Source organism: Anabrus simplex, chromosome 3, assembly GCF_040414725.1.
Source record: "Anabrus simplex isolate iqAnaSimp1 chromosome 3, ASM4041472v1, whole genome shotgun sequence".
NCBI classification, from domain to species: domain Eukaryota; kingdom Metazoa; phylum Arthropoda; class Insecta; order Orthoptera; family Tettigoniidae; genus Anabrus; species Anabrus simplex.
In genome coordinates, this window is record NC_090267.1 from 278,841,901 (window position 1) to 278,869,435 (window position 27,535).

Consider the following 27,535-nt stretch of genomic DNA (forward strand, 5'->3'; position numbering starts at 1 on the left):
GAATCAAGTGGATAGAAAGTGCAAGGTAGCTAAGGAAGAATGGCTGAAGGAGAACTGCAAGGATGTCGAAGGTTGTATGGTCGTGGGAAACGTAGATGCTGCATACAGGAAAATCAAGGAAACCTTTGGAGAAAGGAAATCTAGGTGTATGAATATTAAGAGCTCAGATGGAAAGCCACTTCTAGGGAAAGAAGACAAAGCAGAAAGATGGCAGGAGCATATCCAACAGTTGTATCAAGGTAAAGATATAGATAATTTGGTTCTGGAACATGAAGAGGCTGTTGATGCTGATGAAATGGGAGACCCAATTTTGAGGTCAGCGTTTGACAGAGCTGTGAGTGACCTAAATAGAAACAAGGCACCTGGAATTGATGACATTCCCTCTGAATTACTGACTGCCTTAGGAGAAACCAGCATGGCAAGGTTATTCCATTTAGTGTGTAAGATGTATGAGACAGGAGAAGTCCCATCTGATTTTCGGCAGAATGTTCTTATACCTATTCCCAAGAAAGCTGGTGCTGACAGGTGTGAAAACTACCGCACCATTAGTTTAGTATCTCATGCCTGCAAAATTTTAACACGTTATATTTACAGAAGAATGGAAAAACAAGTTGAAGCTGAGTTGGGAGAAGATCAATTTGGCTTCAGAAGAAATGTAGGAACACGTGAAGCAATCCTGACTTTACGTCTGTTCTTAGAGGATCGAATCAAGAAGAACAAGCCCACGTACATGGCATTCGTAGATCTAGAAAAGGCATTCGATAATGTTGATTGGACCAAGCTATTTAAGATTCTGAAGATGATTGGGATCAGATACCGAGAACGAAGAATTATCTACAATCTGTACAAAAATCAGTCTGCAGTGATAAGAGTCGAGGGCTTTGAAAAAGAAGCAGCAATCCAGAAAGGAGTGAGGCAAGGCTGCAATTTGTCCCCCCTCCTTTTCAATGTTTAAATAGAACAGACTATAAAAGGAAATCAAAGAGTAATTTGGAAAGGGAATCACAGTCCAAGGAGAGGAAATCAAAACCTTGAGATTTGCCGATGATATTTTTATTTTATCTGAGACTGCAGAAGATCTCGAGAAGCTGCTGAATGGTATGGACGAATTCTTGGGTAAGGAGTACAAGATGAAAATAAATAAATCCAAAACAAAAGTAATGGACTGCAGTCGAACGAAGGCAGGTTATGCAGGAAACATTAGATTAGGAAGTGAAGTCTTAAAGGAAGTAGATGAATATTGTTACTTGGGTAGTAAAATAACTAACGATGGCAGAAGTAAGGAGGACATAAAATGCAGACTAGCACAAGCAAGGAAGAGCTTTCTTAAGAAAAGAAATTTGCTCACTTCAAACATTGATATCGGAATTAGAAAGATGTTTTTGAAGACTTTCGTGTGGAGCGTAGCATTGTATGGAAGTGAAACATGGACGGTTACTAGCTCAGAAAGAAAGAGAATAGAAGCTTTTGAAATGTGGTGTTACAGAAGAATGCTGAAGGTGAGATGGATAGATCGAATCACGAATGAAGAGATACTGAATCGAATTGGTGAGAGGAGATCGATTTGGCTAAATTTGACGAGAAGAAGAGATAGAATGATAGGACACATTTTAAGACACCCAGGACTTGTTCAGTTGGTTTTTGAAGGAAGTGTAGGTGGTCAGAACGGTAGGGGTAGGCCAAGGTATGAATATGACAAGCAGATTAGAGCAGATGTAGGATGCAATATTTACGTAGAAATGAAAAGGTTTGCACAGGATAGGGTGGCATGGAGAGATGCATCAAACCAGCCTATGGACTGATGACTCAAACACACACATAGTGTCACTATGAAAAAGTATGAAAGAAACAAAAAACGTATTTTTTAAGTTTAAAAAATGTCAAAAAAGTGAAAGTAGCCAAGAAATGTCACTGTTTAATCTTTTTTGTTGTTTATGTGTACTTAATAGTCTATTGTAAACCAATTGATGCAATAAAGCAATTCGCCCATAGACCGACGCTTCTCCCAGTTCCTTCTTACTTCACATTCTTTACCCCTCTCCTCAATCAATCCTCTTCAACCCGCCCGCATCTCTTGGACAGAGAGAGGGCGTAACCCTCTAGGTGACCCTCCCCATCCCTTCAGGGTGGGGAATGAAAACATTTATAGATAGATAGATAGATAGATAGATAGATAGATAGATAGATAGAAGAGTGACGGGTTGCCTCCTGTATATCTTACATTCACCTCTACATTTCTATTCACTCCTTTCACCCCTGAGGTTGCACTTCATTCCTGTATTCATCGTCTAGTACACACAGATCCTCTCTTCCAACATTTATCGTCTACAGTACACAGTTAAGAATATTATACTGATTTGTTACCCAATAATCCCGTCATTTCTCATCACATTCAAGTCCACTTTGTACTTTATGTGTTAAAAGGAAAATTGTTCTTTTCTTCGCAATTTATTTCCAGATATCCGTGTTCAAGCCTGGCATATTTATTTTCACGTGCCCTGTGCTAGTTTTATTCCGTATAAATTAAACTGAAAACAGTTCTTTTTCTTATAGATCTACCTTGCCACTTCATTTTACAGTTCCGTGTTTTTCATTATTGTTCAAACGTCTGCCCAGTTCTTTTCAGGTATTTGTGTTTCTTCTTGATTAGAGTCGAAATTTAAAATAATAATCATATTTTCGTTCTGGTCTTTTGGCTGTCTATGTCCCATCAATATCAGTGGCCTGTCCTACCCTTCAGTTGTGATATCTGTCCTCTCTCTTTAATGTCCTCATGTACTCCGGGATGAACTAAAATGAACAAATGGTATAAAGAAGTCCGCCTCTGTGGTGTAGTGGTTAGTGTGATTAGCTGCCACCCCCGGACACCCGGGTTTGATTCCCGGCTCTGCCACGAAATTTGAAAAGTGGTACTTAGTCTCGGGAGGTCAACTGAGTAGAGGTGGGTTCGATTCCCACCTCAGCCATCCTGGAAGTGGTTTTCCGTGGTTTCTCACTTCTCCTCCATGCAAATGCCGGGATGGTACCTAACTTAGGCCATGGCCGATTCCTTCCCTCTTCCTTGTCTGTCCTTTCCAATCATCCCATCCCCCCGCAAAGCCCCTGTTCATCATAGCAAGGGAGGCCGCCTGGGCGAGGTACTGGTAATCCTCCCCAGTTGTATCCCCGACTCAGAGTCTGAAGCTCCAGGACACTGCCCTTGAGGCGGTAGAGGTGGGATCCCTCGCTGTCCGAGGGAAAAACCGACCCTGGAGGGTAACCGGTTAAGAAAGAAAGAAAGAAAGAAAGAAAGAAAGAAAGAAAGAAGCTACAAAGAAGCCGATTTTTCTAAAATAAATAATTATTTCAATTTTAATATACCACCGCCAGAATTTTCTTAACCAAATATATAGTGTACATAACAATAAACCCTCAGGACAGTGGCATCTTACTATCAGTTTCCTGGTATTGTGATCTAATGTTATACGTAGGTAAGTTCGTAAAGAAGGCAGTGCAGATCATAAAAATTAAATAATAAATAAATTAAATTTAATTAATTAATTAATTAATTAAAAATAAATAGGTAAATAAATAGATAAATAAATAAATAAATAAATAAATAAATAATAAAGAAAACGTGGAACTTAGAGCAATTTCTACAAATGAACACTACTTTCAATAATAGATTGCGACTGTGAGGGTTCTGAAGTGAAAAACATAGTTTAAGTCCCAATATACTCTAGTTCGCATGCGTGAGCATGTGATCGTTACGTCCAATCAGTAACTAGAACAAAATCGTGGATTTCTGGTCTGTTGATTCGTGTAGGTATAAGGGGTAGGTATAAGGGTGGGCTAGTGGTTGGGAACACGTCGAAGGCAGTGGTCCACCGACCGCAGAATGGAAACCGGAGCCATTACCCCAGCTGTCTAAAATACAAGAAGGACTCTATGTCGGTTAGTTTAAAAGTAGGTCGTTGACCCCTGATGTGCGGGTTGCCTGCCTCACAGGCGCTATCCCCATTTTCGATTCAACCCTTGAATAACTTCCCCTACTCATATCGTATTTCTCCTTAACTATTTCCATGACATTGTCGTTTTTCAAAATTATCCATGCCGCCACCATGACACCTTCTGCTCAGCTGCTCCGCACCTCTCGCTTCCTTGGTACACTATCATTGAAAGTTATATTCATTTACTATTCAGTAAAAATTCTCCGCCCTACTGGAGATCGAACTCCAGCGCTCAGCATTCATACTCCAGTCCGTTACCCCAAGACCACAATCACTGTCGAACGTCGTTATTGAGATACTGGGTAATGAAGTTCGAAAGAGAAGGGAACTAAAAATTACAGTCGCGCTGATAGGCTGAAGTATAACGGCGGGCGGGTTGTTGGGAACACGTCAAAGGCAACTGTCGTCCGACGCCAGCTGTCTTAATTACAGGGAGGACTCTTCGCCGGGTTATCCCATATACGTCGTTGACATACTGTGCGGGCTGCCTAACTCACAGGCGCATGCTTCACTTTCAGTCTAACCCTTGAAGGCAGTCCTTTACTCATATCATATTTCTTCCTAACCACTTCCAGAATTTCCCTTTTTCAGACTTGCTTGTTCGTGTTCTCGCATCCGTCATATTTCAGACATGCGTTTCTAAGTTTCTCCAGTCCTGCATTTCGACGTTATGACGACATATATTCAGCCCTTGCGTCTAGCTTCCTATTGGTTGCACTGCTGCGCTGCTCCACTCACTTCCCCGACACTTTCTTGCTAGAGGCTATATCCTTTTAATATTTAGTAAACACTTTCCGGTCCGTCTCTGTGGTGTAGCGGTTAGTGTGATTAGCTGCCACCCCCGGACGCCCGGATTCGATTCCTGGCTCTGCCACGAAATTTGAAAAGTGGTACGAGGGCTGGAACGGGGTCCACTCAGCCTCAGGAGGTCAACTGAGTAGAGGTGGGTTCGATTGTCACCTCAGCCATCCTGGAAGTGGTTTTCCGTGGTTTCCCACATCTCCTCCAGCCAAACGCCGGGATGGTACCTACCTTCAGGCCACGGCCCCTTCCTACCCTCTTCCTTGTCTATCCCTTCCAATCATCCCATCCCCCACCAGGCCCCTGTTCAGCATAGCAGGTGAGGCCGCCTGGGCGAGTTACTGGTCATTCTCCCCAGTTGTGATGTTCTTAGTTACTCTAAATAGTTTATGGAAAACGCATGCATCTAAATAGTACAACAAAGTGCTGGTAGTGGTTTGTTTCAAGAGGAAGTACAACTGGGCTGAATCTAGCAGTTTGTGCAAGCCCTGTTGTCTTGTCCGATAATTCTTTCCTTTATTTTCTTTAATTATTAACAAAATTACTAGCAGAAATACACACAACATGTCGTTCGTTTGGTTAACCGATTTTTATCGCGCCACAACAAGTAGTGGAGACTTCGCACGTGCTGTGAGGAAGGGTAGTAGGGGTATATATTTCTTTTTACCAAGGTCATGGACACTGAGGTATGGTTCACCCGCTTGCCGCGCGCATTCGTCAGTCTGGCATTCTATTTAATGTCTGTTAGTTTCTTAGTGTGTAGTCAAATACTAAAAGATTTTAATTGTACATTCACGCCGTAATTCTATTTAATTGTAATAAATAATGATGCGTAACAATGTTCCTTTGGTGAATGTTTTATTGTGTAGTATTGAAGCAGATTCTTAAAAAAAAACTATTATTACCGCACTTAAATTGGTAAACTGTCAGCCTTTACCTCTCTCTCGAAATTCGCTCAGAAAGCATCAAAAACGTACCATTTTGTGGCTTGTTTCTTCAGTTTTAATGTACAACCCACCCCTACCCCGTCCCCGTCCTCCATATCCCACAAACCCCGGTAATGTTCTCTGTACCTTAATTAAGGCCACGGCTGCTACTGTAGCGCAGTATCCCATTTTCCTTAAAAATTCAAATATATTTCACATTGTCACATCGGGCTCGCCCACATCACTGCGATGGTTAAGACTCAATATGGCCGCCACCGCAGAGGATTGTGGTAACGTGACCAGACCTTCCTAGACTCACCTTGACTGCAGTATATGGAACCTACGATCCTAGCGGCGAATTGAAGAACTACATAGAACCAAGCTTTACAAATAAAACTTCGTTTTTTTCGTTTAATTTCTTTAGGAACAAAATGCGGCTAAGAGCCTAAAAAGTATTAAACAAGTGGGAAAAGGTGCAAAAGAGCAAGTAAAACGCAGTTAGGGGTGTTCATTTTATGTTCTCTTTGCAAGACAATCTAATTTGGGCATTTTGATAGCGAAAAGGAATTAAGGTGCAGCACCCAAATTCCTAGCTTTGGTTATAATCCAGCATCCATGCAGGCTACGTCTTATGGTCGGTCGTCATCTGAAACGGGAACGCTCGTCTTTCGTCAACATCTCTATATAGGAGGACGTAACTTCCACGATATCCCCTATTTTTGATCGGCCGGGATGATGCTACAACTATAACTCCGCACCTCGCCGAGCCAATTCAGCATAACGGCTGGCACCAAGTTGGAAGCCGGCCCCCCAAACGACAATGTATACCTGCCTTATTCCCGGTGTGGATCCCGCCCTTTCTGAAGAAGACATTCTCACCGATCTTCGCACAGCCGGCGTCCCAGCACATGATGTTTTCAGGCTCTTGGATGACTCCACTTCCTTACCGTCAACGCAGATTCTGGTCTATCTACGCAGCGAGGACGAAATGCTAAGCCTCCAAGCCGTCGGCGCGACTCTTCACCACATATTCTACGAAGTGGTGCATACTCCTTCGTACATCCTCGATCAGCTCTTCGCACACCCATCTTCTCTTCCAACCGTCAACGAATCTCAGTCGCCATCGCCTTCCCTCTCCACTTACCCCACAACTACTTCGACCACCACCACGACCATTACCACGTCCGCCTATACCTCATCCCGTATTCCCGTCACTACTACCACAACTTGCCACCCTTCGTCCATCATATAATCATCCCTCATAATTTCCTCGACTTCCGCACAACTTAGTCCCCAGCAACTCCCTACCACCTCCTTGGATTCGACCGCCGCAGCACCGCCATCGCCATCACCACCTTCACAAGAAGACACCGTAGCAGCCGCCGCCACACCTTCATCGCCCCAGCAGCCTCCACCGTCATTCCATGCCATGTCAAGTTGTGTTCTCCGTGGCATCGAACCTGCCATCTCCAAAAGGGACATCATACCCGAACTTCAAGCAGCAGGCGTCCTCGCCCGTCGCGCGTTTCGAATTCACAACGCCCACGGACCTACATATATGGTGCGGCTACACCTTCCTAATGAAGATGATGTCCAACACCTGATTAGCACCGGCGCCCGTATGTACAGTCGTCATCACTACAGAGTGGAGCCTTCTTGTTCTCCACCCCCAACTGTTCGCTCTCAACGCAACACTTCCTACCGTCGCCCCCGGCCAAACCCTCCACCTGTTCCACCCCCTCAACCCGTTCGTCCACCCCCTCCCCAAACTAGCTTCTTCCTCCCATCACTTCTGACATTAGACCTCCTTCGCTTTCTCGCCACTTCGCTCTCTCACATCACAGCTACTCTTCATCTCCTCACATTGCATCTCCACCCTGGAACTTTCTTCTAACCTACACACCTCGCACACATCATCCCTTTAATCACATCTACGTAGCCACGAGGCCCCATCCGTTATCATTTCACACTCCTTCTTTTACCCAACTTTCTCCTTCATCACACCTCTCTCTCTCTCTCTCTCTCTACACATCTCACGGCCCGAGAGAGAGCGTAACTTTCTAGGGGGCCCGCCCCGCCCTATGGACGGGGAATGAAAACTTTCTCAGACAGACAGTCATCTGAAATTAGCAACCGTTGACGGATGGTCATGACTGATGACCGAGAGACACAGGTATACTTGTAATCAATTGATTTTCGCAAAGGGATTTTTTTGTGTCCCAACGACACGGATAGGCCTTACGACGACGATGCGATTGAGAAAGTAGCGCCTGTGACCTTAATTAAGGTACAGACCCAGCATTTGCCTGTGTGAAAATGGGAAACTACAGAAAACCATCTTCAGAGCTGTCCACGGTAGGATTCGAACCCTCCATCTCCCGAATGCAAGCTTATAGTTACACGACCCCAACTGCACAGCCAACTCGCTCGGTGCCACTGTAAGATACATTTTATTTATCATTCTACATATTAATAATAAGCAATTCTTATTAGTAGTCTACTAAAATTTCTATAGTCTCATGATTACTGAATCGCACACGGCGTAGCATACCAGTGTTTTCCAGGTTGATTATTATGACTTGGATAGCTTGGGTCTGTTGAGGTTGAGTTGCACAGAAGCTGTATTCCTTTCACGTACTATCAATAATACTGTAATAATAATAATAATAATAATAATAATAATAATAATAATAATAATAATAATAATAATAATAATAATAATACACATAAGGACGGTTTACTTCTTAAGACACCGGGCGAGTTGGCCGTGCGGTTAGGAGCGCGCGGCTGTGAGCTTGCATCCGGGAGATAGTGGTTTCGAATTCCACTGTCGGCAGCCCTGAAGATGGTTTTCCGTGGTTTCCCATTTTCACACCAGGTAAATGCAGGGGCTGTACCTTAATTAAGGCCACGGCCGCTTCCTTCCAACTCCTAGGCCTTTCATATCCCATCGTCACCATTAGGCCTATCTGTGTCGGTGCGACGTAAAGCAACTAGCAAAAAACTTTCTTAAGACAGCCCTGTAAAGGAAGAACCTGCTTAGTACACGTCGTAGAAACTTGCCGATACTCAGGAAACTTCTGCAGAAGGTGATGGCGGCGATCTTTGTTTTAAGGGGAATTATGTTCCATCCTGTCCTAACTTTACTCATGAGAAAGAGAGAGACAGAGAGAGAGAAGAAGAAGGAGGAGGAGAAGAAGAAGAACACCGGGCGAGTTGGCCGTGCGGTTACGGGCGCATAGCTGTGAACTTGCATCAAGGAGATAGTGGGTTCGAACCCCACTGTCGGCAGCCCTGAAGATTGTTTTCCGAGGTTTCCCACTTTCACACCAGGCAAATGTTGTGACTGTATCTTAGTTAAGGCTACGAACGCTTCCTTCTCACTCCTGGGCCTTTCCTATCCCATCGTCGAAATTAAGATCTAGCTGTGTCGGCGCGACGTAAAGCCAATTGTAAAAAATATATACAGTGCCTGATAAAAGAAATTAAGCGCCCAGAAGGAGTGGTCCAATACTATTCCATTTCGGTGTACATGCATACCATTGATGTGTGAGTAAATAATTAGATTTACAAGGATCTATAATGTGTAGAACGCCCACCAAAGTGCATTCGTGATGACAACGTCCTGTTGTTGATAAGTTGTTACCCCTCAACTGCTGTGAGTCGTCAAACAGTTAAGCAAGACGTGCACTGCGTACAGTACGAAGCACCCGCGATGCCTCGCCGATACGTCAGACAGCCTATCTACCAACTGGCAGCATTTGACAGAGGCCGCATTGTGGGACTGCATTAGGCTGGTTGGTTGCATCATGCAATTGCCAGGCATGTGGGCCATTCAGATGCCACAGTGGCCCGTTGTTGGACTCTGTGGGTACATGAGGGCACCCAATTACATTGTGCAAGTTCGGATCGACCAAGAAACAACACCCCGAGGGAGAACCGTCGTATGGTGCGCCAAGCATTGCGGGATCCCATAACTTCAGCACCTGCCATCCGCGAACATGTACTGGAGACTATGCAACATACTGTGAGTTCCCGCACAGTGTCTCGACGACTCTAATCCGCCGGATTGGGATCCTACCGCCCCATGCGTCGGTTGCCATTGCCACCAGAACACCAAAGCCTGCGTTTGGAGTGGTGCCTTGCCCGGGAGGCATGGACAGAGGACGACTGACCTCGCATCATGTTCATTGATGAGTCCCGCTTCTCCATAACCTCCAATGATCATCGTGTGCGGGTTTGGCGGTGTCAAGGGCAGATCCTGCCCATATCGTTGAAAGACACAGGCGTAATTTCTGGCATCATGTATTGGGATATGCGTTCAGGTCACCTCTAGTAGTGTTTCGGCAGAATTTGACGGCACAGCGATAAGTCATAGACATTCTGCATCCGCACGTCGTGCCCCTTATGGCACAGTACCCTGGGACAGTGTTCGAACAAGATGATGCTCGTCCACACACAGTACGTGTGTCTATGGACTGCCTAGAGCACACTGAGATCCTCCCGTAGCCAGCAACATCCCCGGACCTCTCCATCATTGAACACGTGTGGGATGACATTGGAAGGGGACTCCGTCCTAGTACCAACCTGCGGGATCTGGAGGGACAGCTGCTGCATATGTGGAAGAACTTGTCTCAGAAGAGGATCCAAAGGCTGTCTGACACCATTCCAAACCCTACTGACCTGGCGCAGACATTCCACCCGTAACTGCCTACGGACTTGTCTCTTTCATCCCATCAGTCCAATAAAGGCACATAGTCTTTCAGCATATGTAGTTTCATTCACCTTCAACCACTCCTTTTGGATACTTAACATTTTTTTTTCAGGCAGTGTATATATATATATACCAGGTGGCTCACGGACGCCGTACTTTCTACTTATAAATGTCCCGCATGCATAAGTTATGTGTGGGGTGTCTATCAACTGATTTTAACAGAGGAACTACTGCCAGCGGGCAGGTTACGTCAGAATATGAAGAGATAAGAAACAGAGTCAGACTCGCAGCATGTTACTCAGCGTTGCCGGTCGAATGCACCCATTGCATTAGTAAACATCGTTTTCGACCGCATAGCTCTAGACTGGTGAATGCTACAGCTGCACTGTATTTGCTGTCTGCATATCGGCAGTAGCTAGTGTGATCAGCAGCGGTGAATACACAGACATTATTTTAATCTGGACAATCTGGTCGGAATGCAACAGAAGCTCCAAACAGACGTATGCCTTCTACATACGTACTTCACCGAACAGTATTAGTTTTTGTTTCATACATGCAACTTTTCCATCGAGTGGAATGTCTACACTTGTATAAATAAATAAGTTATTAGATTTCCTTTTCTACACCTTTGGCGTGTCTACAAACAGTAGCGGCGATTAGGAGGTGCGGCGAAGAGGGACAGTCACTCCCGCCCCCCTCCACTTTGTGGAGTACACATTACATTTTCATTCCACTTTAGCCAGCTGGAACTAGGAATTATTTTAAAAAGCTGTTTGTACAAACCTTGTTATCTTATCTGCTAATTCCTTCGTTTATTTTCTTTAATTATTAACATAATTATTGACGGAAATACGCACAAAATGCTGTTCGTCGCCGCTAACCAATTTGTATAGCACTACGGCAAGTATGATTAACTGCCACCCCCGGAGGTCCGGGTTCGATTCCCGGCTCTGCCACGAAATTTGAAAAGTGGTACGAGGGCTGGAACGGGGTCCACTCAGCCTCGGGAGGTCAACTGAGTAGAGGTGGGTTCGATTCCCACCTCAGTCATCCTGGAAGTGGTTTGCCGTGGTTTCCCACTTCTCCTCCAGGCGAATGCCGGGATGGTACCTAACTTAAGGCCACGGCCGCTTCCTTCCCCTCTTCCTTGCCTATCCCTTCCAATCTTCCCATCCCTCCACAAGGCCCCTGTTCAGCATAACAGGTGAGGCCGCCAGGGCGAGGTACTGGTCATTCTCCCCAGTTGTATCCTCCGACCAAGAGTCTGAAGCTCCGGGACACTGCTCTTGAGGCGGTAGAGGTGGGATCCCTCGCTGAGTCCGAGGGAAAAGCCGAACCTGGAGGGTAAACAGATGATGATGATGATGATGATGATGATGATGACTACGGCAAGTAATGGAGACTTTGACTGTGCTGTGAGGAAGGGTAGTGGGGGTATATATTGTTTGCCGAGGTCGTGGCCACTGAGTTATAATTCACCCACTTGTCGCGCGCATTCATCAGTCTGGCAGTCTCTTTAGTGTCTGTTAGTTTCTTAGTGCGTATTCAAACACTAAATTATTTTTAATTGCGTAATCATGCCGTACTTCTATGTAATTATACCGGGCGAGGTGGCGGTGGGGTTACGGGCATGCAGCTCTGAGTTTGCACTCGGAAGATAGTAGTTTCGAATCCCACTGTCAGCAGCCCTGAAGATGGTTGTCCGTGGTTTCCCATTTTCACACCAGGCAAGTGCCGGGGCTATACCTTATTTAAGGCCACGGTCGCTTCCTTTCCACCCGTAGCCCTTTTCTGCCTCATCGTCGCCATAAATCCTATCTATGTCGGTGCGACGTAAAGCCAATTGTAAAAAAAAAAAAAAAAAAAAAGTATTTAGTTGTAATCGTATTTCAACAGGAGCTAAGACCAACGTTCCTAAGTTATTTCTTTGCGTTATGTTATTTATTAAGTAAATGCCCCGTAGTATGTTTGTGAGACCTGGTGAAAATTTTATTATACAGCATTGAATCAAAATATCAACAAACTATTATTACGAATAGACCTAATCCACGGGGCCGATTAATTACATATAAAAAAGCATAATACCGGGCGAGTTGGCCGTGCGCGTAGAGGCGCGCGGCTGTGAGCTTGCATCCGGGAGATAGTAGGTTCGAATCCCACTATCGGCAGCCCTGAAAATGGTTTTCCGTGGTTTCCCATTTTCACACCAGGCAAATGCTGGGGCTGTACCTTAATTAAGGCCACGGCCGCTTCCTTCCAACTCCTAGGCCTTTCCTATCCCATCGTCGCCATAAGACCTCTCTGTGTCGGTGCGACGTAAAGCCCCTAGCAGAAAAAAAAAGCATAATACAAATGAAATAATTTAGTCCGGTGAATGTTCGTTCGTTCGTAATCTGTTTACCCACCAGGGTCGGTTTTTCCCTCGGACTCAACGAGGGATCCCACCTCTACCGCCTCAAGGGCAGTGTCCTGGAGATGCAGTCTTTGGGTCAGGGATACAACTGGGGAGAATGACCAAGTACCTCGCCCAGGCGGCCACACCTGCTATGCTGAACAGGGGCCTTGTGGAGGGATGGGAAGATTGGAGGGGACAGGCAAGAAAGAGGGAAGGAAGCGGCCGTGGCCTTAAGTTAGGTACCATCCCGGCATTTACCTGGAAGAGAAGTGGGAAACCACGGAAAACCACTTCCAGGATGGCTGAGGTGGGAATCGAACCCACCTCTACTCAGTTGACCTTCCGAGGCTGAGTGGATCCCGTTCCAGCCCTCGAACCACTTTTCAAATTTCGTGGCAGAGCCGGGAATCGAACCCGGACATCCGGGGGAGGCAGCTAATCACGCTAACCACTACACCACAGAGGCGGACCCGGTGAAGGTAAAGTTGGTATTGTCTCGCGTTGAAATTACAATTACAATTAAATAGGCCTATATCTGTTTTTGGTTCGAACCCCACTGTCGGCAGCCCTGAAAATGGTTTTCCGTGGTTTCCCATTTTCATACCAGGCAAATGCTGGGGCTGTACCTTAATTAAGGCCACGGCCGCTTTCATCCCATTCCTAGCCCTCTCCTGTCCCATCGTCGCCATAAGACCTATCTGTGTCAGTGCGACGTAAAGCAAGTAGCAAAAAAAAAAAAAAAAAATCTGTTTTTACAATTGACTTTATGTCGCACCGACACAGATAGAACTTATGGGAAGGAAGCTCTTTTTTTTTGCTACGCGCCTCTACGCCTCTACGCGCACGGCCAACTTGCCCGGTTGGGAAGGAAGCAACCGTGGCCTTAATTAAGGTACAGCCTCAGCGTTTGCCTGGTATGAAAATGGGATACCACGGAAAACCATCTTCAGTGGTGTCGACAATGGGATTCGAAACCACTATCTCCCGAGTGCAAGATCACAACTGCGCGCCCGTAACTCCACGGCCAGATCGCCCTGTACAATTACATAGATGTACGACATGATTATGCAATTAATAATCATTTAGTATTTGAATACACACTAAGAAACTAACAGATAATAAAGAGACTGCCAGACTGACGAATGAGCGCGGCAAGCGGGTGAATTATAACTCAGTGGCCACGACCTCGGCAAAATATTTGTACCGAGCTCGATAGCTGAAGACGCTTAAGTGCGGCCAGTATCCAGTATTCGGGAGATAGTAGGTTTGAACCACGCTGTCGGCAGCCCTGAAAATGGTTTTCCGTGGTTTCCCATTTTCACACCAGGCAAATGCTGGGGCTGTACCTTAATTAAGGCCATGGCCGCTTCCTTCCCACTCCTAGCCCTTTCCCGCCCCATCGTCGCCATAAGACCTATCTGTGTCGGTGCGACGTAAAGCAACTAGCAAAAAAAAATATTAAAAAAATAAATTGTACCCCTACAACCCTTCTTCACAGCACATTAACGTCTCCACTACTTGCCGTAGCGCTATACAATAAAGGAAAGATTTTGCATATAAGACAACAAGGCTTGTACAAATAGCCTTTTAAAAATAATTCCCAGTTCCAGCTGGCTAAAATGGAATAAATGTCATATTTACTCTACAAAGTGCGGGTGGGAGCGAGTGTCCCTCCTCACCCACCCCCTAACTGCCGCTACTGTTTGTAGACACGCCAAAGATGCAGTACATGAAATCTAATAACTTATTAATTTATGCACGTGTAGACATTCAACTCGATAAAAGAGATGATTGCATGGAACAAAAACGAATACTGTTCGGCGAAATATGTGTGTAGAAGGCGTACGTCTGTTTGGAGCTTCTGTTGCATTCCGACCAGGTTGTCCAGATTAAAATAATGTCTATGTATTCACCGCTGCTGATCACACTAGCTACTGCCGATATGCAGACAGCAAATGCAGTGCGGCTGTAGCATACACCAGCCTAGAGCTATGCGGTCGAAAACGATTTTTACTAATGCAAGGGGTGCATTCAACCGGCAACGCTGAGTAACATGCTGCGAGTGTGACTGTTTCTTATCTCTTCATATTCTGACGTAACCTGCCCGCTGGCAGTAGTTCCCCTGTTAAAATCAGGTGGTAGACACCCCACACATCACTTATGCATGCGGGACATTTATAAGTAGAAAGTACGGCGTCCGTGAGCCACCTGGTATATATTTGAAGAACAAATATAAAGGTAAAAGAAACAGGACTATAATAGGCTCGCAAATTTAATTCCTTACCGTTGGAGTCGTGAGGAACAAGGGCGGTTGGATGGGAAAGATAAGAAGCGTGAAACCTGACACAAGTAACTACTGTCTAAGCAAACTTAGCTGAGATCATGTAGTCGTCCTGGGGGACAACGGAAGGTTGAGGAGTCACTTCTTCGGGGGTTCGGAGCATTCGTACCTCGCATAGTGTCTAGAGATAATCTGGTAAACTCTGGTATTGTAGGGGCTGTGTGGGCAAGAGACCGGATTAGTGGAACGGAGTTGGAAATACCACATTTAGGCTAGTATTAGAAACACCGGGATTCAAACCTCGGATCTGTAGACGATGCAGTCAGTTCAGTTCCGTCATGAAGTGGACTTGATCATTTGTTTGCAAAGCTGGGCTTACAAAGAGAGAGAGAGAGAAGTGGCGACCGAGGGAAAACGTGGGATGATAGGCTATTCACTACTGTCACCAAAAAGTGATAATATCAAAGTAAACTGAATGATTGTGTTCTGCAGTGATATTTACAACGCCCATTCTTCATACTTGTAAATATTTTTTTTGACTTTCGTCTCTAGTCTTTTTAAAATCTGCTCGAGCTAAATAGCTATGTATTCAGACGAAGAAGACAGAACATGATTTGCATTCAACACGCTTGGGTCAGTTTCGATGTTTTCGGGAGCGGCACCAACTAGTGTTATATTGGTCTGTAGTTTACTCATCTTGGATAAACATCCGGAAGTCTGGACTGGACTAGGCAGCAGCGTTACTGTCGTATCTTTTAAAATCTAAATATATCCCATCCGGATCGGTGACGTCTTGAGATCAACGTCGTGGTGACTCGGCCAGCTGACTTGACAACAGTAGATGCTGCTGTTAACTGTCATCATCGGTCCCGTAAAGTAAATGGTGGCCACTGATTAACGTTACTCAAATTAATTACAATTTTAACCTCGATTTCATCCAAAGGATAATATACTGCACGTTATACGTGCATCTACAACTTAAAGAGAATCTAATGGTGTAGGCTGGAATCAGTGGCGTAGCCAGAGGGGAGGGAATTACTGGGGGGTTAAAATCCTCACCCATAAAAAATCTACAGAAAGGAAATAAACAGAAACTGACAATAAACAATAAACTAAATAAAAATCCAGACATAATTGCAGAACCAATAGATCTATAATTCACTTATTTCAGCGCCCTTGCAATGACAAGTCATCCATGCACCTTCATTGTATTCTACCATCATTTTGTAGCAATAACGCCCCGCCCATCGGCCGATCCTGGCTACACTACTGGCTGGAACACATCATTTCTTGAATGCAAACTTACAGGCACATGACCTACACCATGTAGCAAGCAGCTCCACACACTTTATCAGTTAGGTATTTCTTTCTTTCTTAATCTGCTTACCCTCCAGGGTTGGTTTTTCCCTCGGACTCAGCGAGGGATCCCACCTCTAGCGCCTCAAGGACAGTGTCCTGGAGCGTGAGACATTGGGTCGGGGGATACAACTGTGGAGAATGACCAGTACCTCGCCCAGGCGGCCTCCCCTGCTATGTTGAACACGGACCTTGGTGGGGGATGGGAAGATTGGAAAGGATACAGTAGACAAGGAAGAGGGAAGGAAGCGGCCGTGGCCTTAAGTTAGGTATTATCCCGGCATTTGCCTGGAGGAGAAGTGGGAAACCACGGAAAACCACTTCTAGAATGGTTGAGGTGGGAATCGAATCCATCTCTACTCAGTTGACCTCCCGAAGCTGAGTGGACCCCGTTCCACCCCTCGTACCACTTTTCAAATTTCGTGGCAGAGCCGGGAATCGAACCCGGGTCTCCGGGGGTGGCAGCTAATCACACTGACCACTACACCACAGAGGCTGGCAGTTAGGTATTTAATACATGAAAATGGGAGTAAGCTATAGTTACTTGCCGTGAATACATTAAATCGCCGGTACACAAACACCTTCAAAATAATCCCCTTCGACTTTTGTTAACGTTGGTAAGGCTCCTCGAAGCTACATTTTGCAGCCACCCACAGTGCCTCCTGCCTTTACTTTGTTTGCTTATGCAAAATGACGTACTTAAAACGTTCCAGTTGCACTTTTGGAAAGAAAAAAAAAAGTTTAAGTTGCTGGTGGTTAAGACGGGTGAATATGCGACATGTTGAAGCAAAGAATTCACATGATTAGCAAGAATCACTTTAATCACTTAGCCTATCTGATATTGAATATCCAACGTGATAGCCTTCGTAAATAATACACGCACGGTACACTCTTATACATCATGATATAGGCACACAAGTATGCTCTTTACTAAAATATTTATTGTCAGAACTTTAAGTACCGAGCTCGATAGCTGCAGACGCTTAAGTGCGGTCAGTATCCAGTATTCGGGAGATAGTAGGTTCGAACCCCACTATCGGCAGCCCTGAAGATGGTTTTCCGTGGTTTCCCATTTTCACACCAGGCGAATGCTGGGGCTGTACCTTAATTAAGGCCATGGCTGCTTCCTTCCAATTCTAGGTCTTCTGTCCCATCGTCGCCATAAGACCTATCTGTGTCGGTGCGACCTAAAGCAAATAGAAAAAAGAAGTGTGATTTAGCCGCCCCTTCCAATGTAGTTTTATGCAACACAACTAACGTGCGACGTGGTTATAAGGTGGCTATTCCCCTGCAGGCGTACTGTACGGTATGGTACTAATGTCCAGTGAGCATATTTTACATACGATTTTGAACCCTACCAACAGGTTCTATCGTCCGCTCGCAAAACATGACGCCTTGAAATCATGAATCTTCGTCCTTTGACCGTGTAACTATGTCAATGTGTTATGTCTCGTGACCGGGTGTAACGAAGAGGGGAATCAATGCATAAAACTAGGTAACAGTGGAGTAATTAATGTCTTAAACACCGAACCGGATAGCGTATGTACTCTACTCTGTCGTACTACCAGCATGTTCCCAGTAGTGTAGCGTAGCGGATGTGGAGAAGCGTTAGCCTAGCAATCGACGGAATGTACCATCGGCGGTTCGAATCCTGCATCGTCGAAAAGTTTCTGCATCGGTATGATGTCCAAATACAAGCCTACATTTGCCACATTCAAACAGTAGAACAACGCTGTTATTCATCTTGTGCCCTGCGCATACTCCGCTGGTTATTGCCTGAATGTAATCTCTGCTGCCATTCGGCATGTTTTCCACAAAGGAATATGTTGATATGCTCCTCAATTATGGGGAATCAAGTCAAAATACGTTTGTACCAGGAACGGTATCCCGACAGGCGACACCCGGCTGCTACGACATTCCGCCGTGTTGAAAGACGCCTAACGACAACAGGCGTGATTTCCAAGCACCGAGCTCGATAGCTGCAGTCGCTTAAGTGCGACCAGTGCCCAGTATTCGGGAGATAGTAGGTTCGAACCCCCACTGTCGGCAGCCCTGAAAATGGTTTTCCGTGGTTTCCCATTTTCAAACCAGGCAAATGTTGGGGCTGTGCCTTAATTAAGGCCACGGCCGCTTCCTTCCCACTCCGAGACCTTCCCTGTCCCATCGTCGCCATAAGACCTATCTGAGTGTCGGTGCGACGTAAAGCAACTAGTAGATTTTCAAGCAGCCACAGTCCGCGACAGGTCCGTTACATCGGGTGAAAAAAGGCCGTTCTGGAGGCAGCTCGTAATAATCCACTCATCAGTACAAGGGCGATTGCAAAACAGGTGAACACCAGCCAGCCATCCGTCTGGCAGCATTCATATCGCACATCTTGTTTTCGGACGAATCGTGCTTACACAATAATGGGCACGTCAATCGCCACAACATGCACTATTGGAGTCCGGACAATCCTCACTGGGTGCGACAGACGGCCCATCAAGTACTATGGGGAGTGAATGTGTGGTGTGGAATCTTGAGGGAACGCCTGATTGGGCCTTATTTCTGTGAGGGCCATTGGATAGGCCCACGCTACCTTCACTTTCTGCGTCAGGAACTCCCACTGCTGCTGGAGAATGTGCCCTTGCACGATCGTTTGACGATGTGGTTGCAACAGGATGGAGCTCCACCATAATCGACTTTGCCCGTTCGTAACCATCTGAACGAGGAACTGCCAAGGAAATGGATAGGATAAGAAGGCCCTGTTTCTTGGCCCGCCAGATCACCAGATTTAACGCCGTTAGACTTCTTCCTGTGGGGGTATTTGAAAAACGTCGTTTACAATGAAGCGCCGGAAAAGCCCGACCAGCCCTGGCAACTCATCACGGACGCCTGCCGAGCAATTACACTTGGAATGCTTCGGCGCGCAAGACGGACCTGAACGTGCATAAACCAAAACAGTCATCATATCTAGCAATAGCTGCGATAAAATATTGTCAGGGCATTTGTGTTCCTATCATTAACGGCTTGTATGTGTTCGTCCTGCTAACTAATCGGTCCTTCACAATTTGCATGAAAGTGGGTATTGAACTTACATTATACGTGCGGTATGTATTAAACAAATATTTTAAAAATCTGAAATTGCCCCGGACTGGAAACTTCCACCTCACACGTAAGCCCTCTTCACCGCGCCTTTCCCAACTATGCTACGGTTCCGTACGGCACACTGTGCAGCTTATAACATGTGTTAGGTTTACTACGATCGCAATATCAATTTAGTGTTTCCCCGGCGTGTCAGGTACATTATGATCTAGAAGGCACGTGCATGCCTTCCAGACGAGTGTAATATAACGGCGTCCTATCATAGTGAGGCGGTAAATACCAAGATATCCGGTTGTGTTGTCTGAGTATACCAGCAGGGCAGTATGAAAGGGGCGGCTGAGTAACACGGTATATAGACAAATACCATGAATGGCATCATCCTCTTGAAGATAGATAAATAGATAGATAAATAGATAGAGAGATAGAGAGATAGATAGATATTGTACCTTTTACATCATAATAATACTGGGCAAGTTGGCCATGCGGTTAGGGCTGCGCAGTTGTGAGCTTGCATTCGGGAGATAGTGGTTCGAACCCCACTGTCGGCAGACCTGAAGATGGTTTTCCGTGGTTTCCTATTTTCACACCAGGCAAATGCTGGGGCTGTACCTTAATTAAGGCCACGGTCGTTTCCTTCTCCTTTCCTATCCCCTCATCACCATAAGACCTATCTGTATCGGTGCGACATAAAGCAAATTGTAAATAAAAATATAATAATAATAATAATAATAATAATAATAATCATCATCATCATCGTATGGCACCTCAGACGCTATGTGCAGACATTTTAATTTGACGCTATCTGGCTGTCTGCTCATTAATTTTGACGTTCCATTTCACTCTAGGCCCACTAAATGGCCAAGTAAACAGAATCTCTCTTCAATGTCTATGGCTGAATTTTAACAAATTTTGTTGGGTAAACATCAAATGTGTTCCATAATAGCAGCATCCAAATTGTCTATAGAAAGACATGAAAACTAAATATAGACAACCTCAAGCAAACAACATGAAAGTTGATAGCAGAACTACAGGAGATTCCAACGGAATTTGAAGATCTGGAGCGGGTCTTAATCAGAGCAGTAGTTGAATCCATTGTATGCTGTAAACCATGGGGAGCCCAAGTATGGTTTCAGTTGGAATGTTATGAAGAAAGAAAGGAAACACTTAGTGTTGAATACAGCATGGATAACAAGAGCTCCAGAAAAGCCTGGAAAATATCAGCAAAAGAGGAAAACATAACAAACAGATGTTAAAAGAGCAAAAAAAAAAACTGCATAGAAAAATTAGCAGAAAAAGGACAGCAGAAGAGGCAGAAAAATACACATTTCTGGCCTTGAAGTCAATGAAAACAAGCCATATCAACCAAATATCAATCTGTGTAGGGGAACCTATTTCCAAAACATCTTACAAGCACGGTGCATAGATGGTGAAATTTACTCAACCAAGAGGTCAAGATGCTGACAGGATAAAGTCTGGAGAAGATTTAACCACAGAGGGGATGTGGGAACCATTTAGGGAAGAAGAGAGAAAAGAGGCAATAAACTCCATAAAACCAAAAAAAGAAAGCAGATAAACACAGGTTATTTGACGAAAAAAATCATACAAAGAACTTAAGGAAGTATGGAAGGAGCTAATAAACAACAGCAATTCTCAAAATTATTTACAAAGGAATGGGAGACCAAGGAAATACAAACAGTTATAAAGGGATAGCTATAGAAGAAGCAGCTATGAATATCGTAACAAAGATTGTAACAAAAAGAATATACATACTAGCTGATCCGCACATCCCAAAAGAACAATGCAGTTTCAGGAAAGGAGCAGCCACTCTAGATGCCATAGGAGCATTAATGGACAATATTCAGACAGCACTAGATGTACCTGGAGGAAAGTAGCCCCCTATGCAGTTCATAGATTTTAAAAAAGCTTTTGATTCAGTAAACAGGCAGATGCAATTAAAAAGAATTGAAGGCACAAGAGGCAGAAACAATCAGGTGACATTACTCATCAAAGACATCTTAAGGCCAAATTCTCTAATAATAACAGACCCTATAGATTAGTCCAGGCCAATCACACAAAACAGCAGGACCATTCAGCCCTATCGCTTTTAATATATTTACCTGCAGATATAGTCAAATCTGTCAGAAACTAAGATACAGATGTTTACACGTATGTGGATGACATCACAATCGGATCAACGAAGAAGGAACCCAGACAGTTGGGAATTAACAATGTAGAAAATTGGGCAAAGAAGAGTCAATTAGATATAACCAAGACAAAAACTGTACAAATGGTCTTTTGAAAAGGCGGGAGGATATCGACAACTCAGTCCAATATCATGGAATAATGCTGCAAACAACTTTAAAATCCTACAGTCATGCTACAGTATGCTCCCATTCCTCACCAAAGTAGTACCAGTAATCACCTATGGAATAAATCTAATATGGGACCAACTTACAATAACAAACCTGAGAGCCATAAAAGAAATACTTAAGAAGAACGCTGGGCACACCAAAAATGACTCTTTCGAGACTAGCATATATTCTTGTGCAGGAACCTTTCTTAATAGAGGAGATAAGAATAACAGCGCAACTACCATATACAAGGCAAGAAAAAAGAGCTGTTGAGTATCAGGAGGATAAAAGCAGAAAACATAGACAGTGATTTCTATGTCATAGATGCCATGTGTAATAGGAACAGGACAGGACCAAATTGTCAGATAAGAAGTGCAATCATAAGACTGGCGGTACACAGATTTCCTCATAAGCTGTGTATGTGAGCCAAAATTCATAAACCCAGTGATGTGTGTGTGTGTGCGCGCGCGTGCGTGCATGCGTGCATGCGTGTGTGTGTGTGTAATATTTGTGCAAAAAGTCGTGTGGTCATTACCGTTTTGTTAAATGTTCCAAGAGTGTCAAAATACTGAGTGACTCCAGTAGAGAATATTAAACAAAACAATGAATTTCTGTGCAAGATTTTCAATGTTAATATAATGTTTAATGGAATACACCAATTTTATAATAATTATGGCCATTCACCTGCAATAAATTCTTATTATAAAAATACGACTACCTGTGCTGGGTTTAAACCTGCTATCTTGGGATCTGGAGGCCATCACTCCACCACCGATCCACAGAGGCAGCTAATATATGGATAGAGTAATTGTGCCAGTCATCTTCAAATAGTAAACATAAACATTACACAAAAAATAAAATGCAAAGACAGTCCTGTAAAATGGCCTGCAGTTATTGAGGTGTGAAATGGTCAGTAAGTTCCTCAGGCATATTGAAAAGTTTGTAGTTTTTTTGTTTTTTGTTAGTGGCTTTACGTCGCATTGACACAGATAGGTCTTCTAGTGTCAAGTTTTTTTTCATTTTTAGGTTCCGTATTGAATTGAGATTTACATTCAAAATTGTTAGGTGCAGGGATCCACCTATTCAAACAAGGAAAGGGATAGAGTTATATTGAATAGGTGGATCCCCATACGTAACAATTTTGAATATACAGATAGGTCTTACGGTGACGATGGGATAGGAAAGGCCTAGGAGGTGGAAGGAAGCAGCCATGGCCTTAATTAAGGTACAGCCCCAGCATTTTCCTGGTGTGAAAATGAGAAACCACGAAAAACCATCTTCAGGGCTGCCGACAATGGGATTTAAAGCAGTTTGTAGTTTAACGTAATGATCCCAACTATGGAATCTCCAATTTGATGTGGAATCTGAATTACGGGGACATGACTTTTCAATTAAAAAATCCTACATGATTTGAACTGAAGTCACCTTGGTAAGAAGCCAGCAACTATGCCATTCAGGTATCACACACTGTTTTCACGCATGTTGCCTGGCATTCATGCTAAATTCAGTACCAGATTAATGCTTTTATGATGATCTACCCAGAAACAATGGCTTTCCATGTATCCCTCAGGGGCTGCCTACCTGAGAGGGTAAAGGCATGATCGGTTCTCTCAGATATGATATCCCATCAGGAAGTTGAGAAATTTAAAAACAAGGCGTACACTTCTGGAGAGGGTGCACGATCCTGAGGTTCACTTGGCCTACACCAAAAATAAATACTAGGTTGATTCCCGATTAAGTGCCAAGGTTACAGGCAGAGGAAAACTTTACCTTCCACTCCTCCAAGGGCATTCATGGCCTGTAGAGAGTAGGATTTGCTTTTTTTTTTTTTTTTTTAAATTTTTTTTTTTTTACCTTTGCCTGCTCTTTGGGCTGTTTCTCAATTCAGTAGTTACTTTATTAAATTCTTGTAAGCAAAATATGATAAGAGTGGCTAGTTTGTCTACTTCCACCATTATCTGTTTAATCAATTATCAATGACCTGCATTTAGGACTGTTGCCCAGGTGGCAGATTCCCTATCATTTGTTCACCTAGTCTTTTCTTAAATGTTTTCAAAGAACTTGGAAATTTATCAAACATTTCCTTTGATAAATCATCCTATAAATGAATATTTGTCCCAATTTGTCCTCTTGAAAAATTGAAATTATCAATAAATGATGGAATCCATTGAAACTATATGTTTGATCATACAAAACCATGTACAGTGCCAGCCAAGCCGGCCAAAAGTTCCCGAACAAGCATTGAACTGTTAAAGGATGGACCAATATTAAAAGAAAACAACATACCTATGCAAGGAATTTTTTTTTTTTGCTAGTGGCTTTACGTTGCACCAACAGAGATAGGTCTTATGGCGACGATGGGATAGAAGTTGGAAGAAGCGGCCGTGGCCTGATTAGTGTACAGCGCCAGCATTTGTCTGGTGTGAAAATGGGAAACCATGGAAAACCATTTTCAGGGCTGCCGACAGTGAGATTCAAACACACTATCTCCTAGATGCAAGCTCACAGCCGCGCGCCTCTAACCACACAGACAACTCCCCGGTATGCAAGGAATTGACAAATATATTATAAAACTAATATTTTACAATAAAACTACATTTTTACATTACTTCTGAGCAAGAAATAGACAATATGTACACATTTACTCTCACAGATCAGCAAGAATATATAAAACTCTCTTCTCATCAAAGAAACCCTGTTTTGCTGCAAGTATTCTCAGAACAAGTTTTTCTAACACTGATGCAGGTATGCTTTGCCAGGCATTCTGCAAGAGACCCACAGCTTTTCCGATGAAGAAGAACACTCTTTCCAGACTTGCCGATCCAACTCCTCCTACAGCAGCTCAATTGGATTTAAGTCCAGGGATTGGCGAGCGGCCATTACACTAAAAACAATTCCCCAGAGATTTGTTTGTTCTGCAGATAATTCATGCAATAGCGAGACATGTGTCTGGGGACATTGTTTTGTTGTAGAACAAACCCACGTTGCTGTTCATACAGAAGAGCAAAAGAATGGTAGCTGTTTCTGTCCAGTGTTCTTTGAATTCGGTGCAGTCCACCAACTCCAATGAACATGAAACAACCCCAAACCATCACACAGTCCCTCCATGTTTCACTGTAGGTGTTATACAGCAGGATGCATTTTTTCCAATGCTGAATGTTGAACATAAACTCCTCACTATTGCCCAAAAACCTTCGAAACTTGGTTACATATATTTATTCTGTCATTAAACATATTCGTGCGAGTACATATGTTTTGTCCAGAAACTTCTGGCCGGCAGTGTATATGCAGTGAGTGACAATTGTTTTAATATCTAGCTTTTCCTAAATAAGCTACTTAAGTGCTTTATTGTCCTACTCAAAGTAGAAGTTGAAAAACCACAAAGGGATGAGACAGCAAAGCTGCAATTGAGGATGCAGGAGAGTAGTTGGGCAGTAATGCTAGGACAACACTTCCCAATTCCCCAGAGCATACACTTGGACAGAGATCAGAACAGGGTATGACTATGCCAACTTGCAACATATTGCTTAATTCTGTGAAAATATGGCCCTGAATCACTTCTTGTTGAATTGCAGCCCAAGCTTCTTGCACTACTGTCGTGAAAAAAAAAAAAAATATATAGACACCCTACTTAATATGTTTGTCCCACGTAGAAAGACTCTATATCAGAACTTAGTTTATTTTACTATTTAATTATGTGGAATAGAAATTTTTACCTTAACCAGTTTAAATTTTAACGCAGGTTGAACAAAAAAAGTGCCGGTACTTTTTTCATTTCCAATGGAGTGATCACTTTGAAAATTCATAACTTTAAAAGTACTGATCTGATCATTACCAAACTTTAATACAGTATGTCTTAAAGTAACTTATTGTTGACTGGTATACCAAGTTTTTATTTCATCTGATATTTGTGAAAAAGACTGTTGTAAATTTTGTGACACAACATTTTTTCATTACTGGGTGATCGTAGCCATAAATAATTTGGCTTGCTATGAAGCTCATTATAATGTCAGGCTAAAATTAAAACTGCTTTTTGCTTGCAGGCTCTAAGTGTGCACTTTTCTAACACCAGGCTAGTCTTAGATGTCAATGTTGTGAGTTAAATAGAAGACCTGCTACAGGGATACAGGCTCATAAGCCAGGTGCATGCACATGATTATAATGATTATGATTCTTTTTGTTAGCGAATTAACTCAGGTGTCTATACTTTTTTCCATGACAGTAGTTATTGTACAGTATAGGGTGGATGAGGAGAGTTGTTCAGTTGTATAATCATCATTTCCACATAGGGTCAACAGCGCTTAGGTTCAGGGAGCTGGAAGCTGTAATGTAGTCTGCTTCCCTGGAGATGCGTTAGTGTCAGCACAGGGACTGTCATGCATAAAGATCCTTTTGTAATGCTTACTATTACAGGGAAAAACCAATGGAATGAGTATCCTGTCACCATACTGTCCAGCAGTCATATTGCTGTTAACAATCACAAATTGTAATATCACATTAAAGCCAATCACTTCCCAGACCATAATGGCTGCTGCTGGGCACATGTAGCTCTCGATAAAAACTTGGGCTCAGACTCTCTCCCCCTGGTATGTCATTGGGTACATCTGATATGATCACTGCAGCTAATACAAATGTGTAATTTGTGACCAAAGGCTGTGCTCTCAGTGTGCACTTGTCTAACACCAGGCTAGCCTTAGATGTCAATGTTGTGAGATAAATGGAAGACTTGCTGCAGGGATACAGGTTCATAAGCCAGCTGCATGCACATGATTATAAATTGTTTTTCACATTTTTGTGGGCTGCCATGGTTGCTCAAGTGTCCATGGGCCATTCAAATAATGTGTTGATCCCCCTGCACTGATGTCCATTGGTTTGGTCCTGTGCCAGGTCTACAAACATGTGTGCCTTCATTGATTGATGGTAGCTGTTCATTCATGTTCATGAACACATGCAGCTACAGTCATTAGAAATAACCCTGTCCCTAAAAGTCCAATTATCCCAACCATTCCCAACAGCAACATTAACTGATATTGGCATGTTTGATGGGATCATTTCACCTCACAGATTGGGAGACAACTAATTTGCACTGTGTTCTGGTTAATGGAGGTGGTTAGTCTGCAACCAATCACATGGGGAGTGCCATATAATCAATCCAAATGGTCTGAAATGGCCATTATTGTGTATCTATATGACACAGTTCTGTCCTTTCTGGTGTTACAATTTCCATTTTGATTAGTGTAGTTGAAATTCATTTACTGTTCAATATTTATTCCTATGTCACTTAATAGAATTTATATTTTGTTACAGGTTTCAGCAGCAGGAAAAGGTATTTTGATCACTGGATGTGAGTCACCAATAGGCTACACTACAGCACGAAGGCTTGATGAGCAAGTAAGATTCTCAACAGTTTTAGTTATCACTGTCAGTCTATAATCTTAAATAAGTAGAAATAATTCTTTCTAAAAAAGGCTAATTATTGTTTATGCCACTGCTATATATTTGAAGCCTGGTATATCAGGAACAATCACCTCAGATATTTTCTCTCTGTGATAGTTTGCTTGTGTTATTTGTAACTTAAATGGGGCTCGAACATGGTAGGAAAAAGTCATGACCTACAGTTTATCACTTCTAGAATAGCAGA

At 43.5% G+C, this 27,535-nt stretch overlaps 1 protein-coding gene across 1 annotated transcript in view; it reads left to right on the top strand.

The window, feature by feature from the left end:
• The window catches only part of LOC136866254 (D-beta-hydroxybutyrate dehydrogenase, mitochondrial), a 102,956-nt gene that overhangs the window by 40,633 nt on the left and 34,788 nt on the right, over positions 1 to 27,535 (top strand). The window contains exon 2 of the mRNA XM_067143051.2: positions 27,202 to 27,285. Coding sequence (XP_066999152.2) covers positions 27,202 to 27,285 — 84 coding nt within the window. The remainder of the gene's footprint in view (positions 1 to 27,201; positions 27,286 to 27,535) is intronic.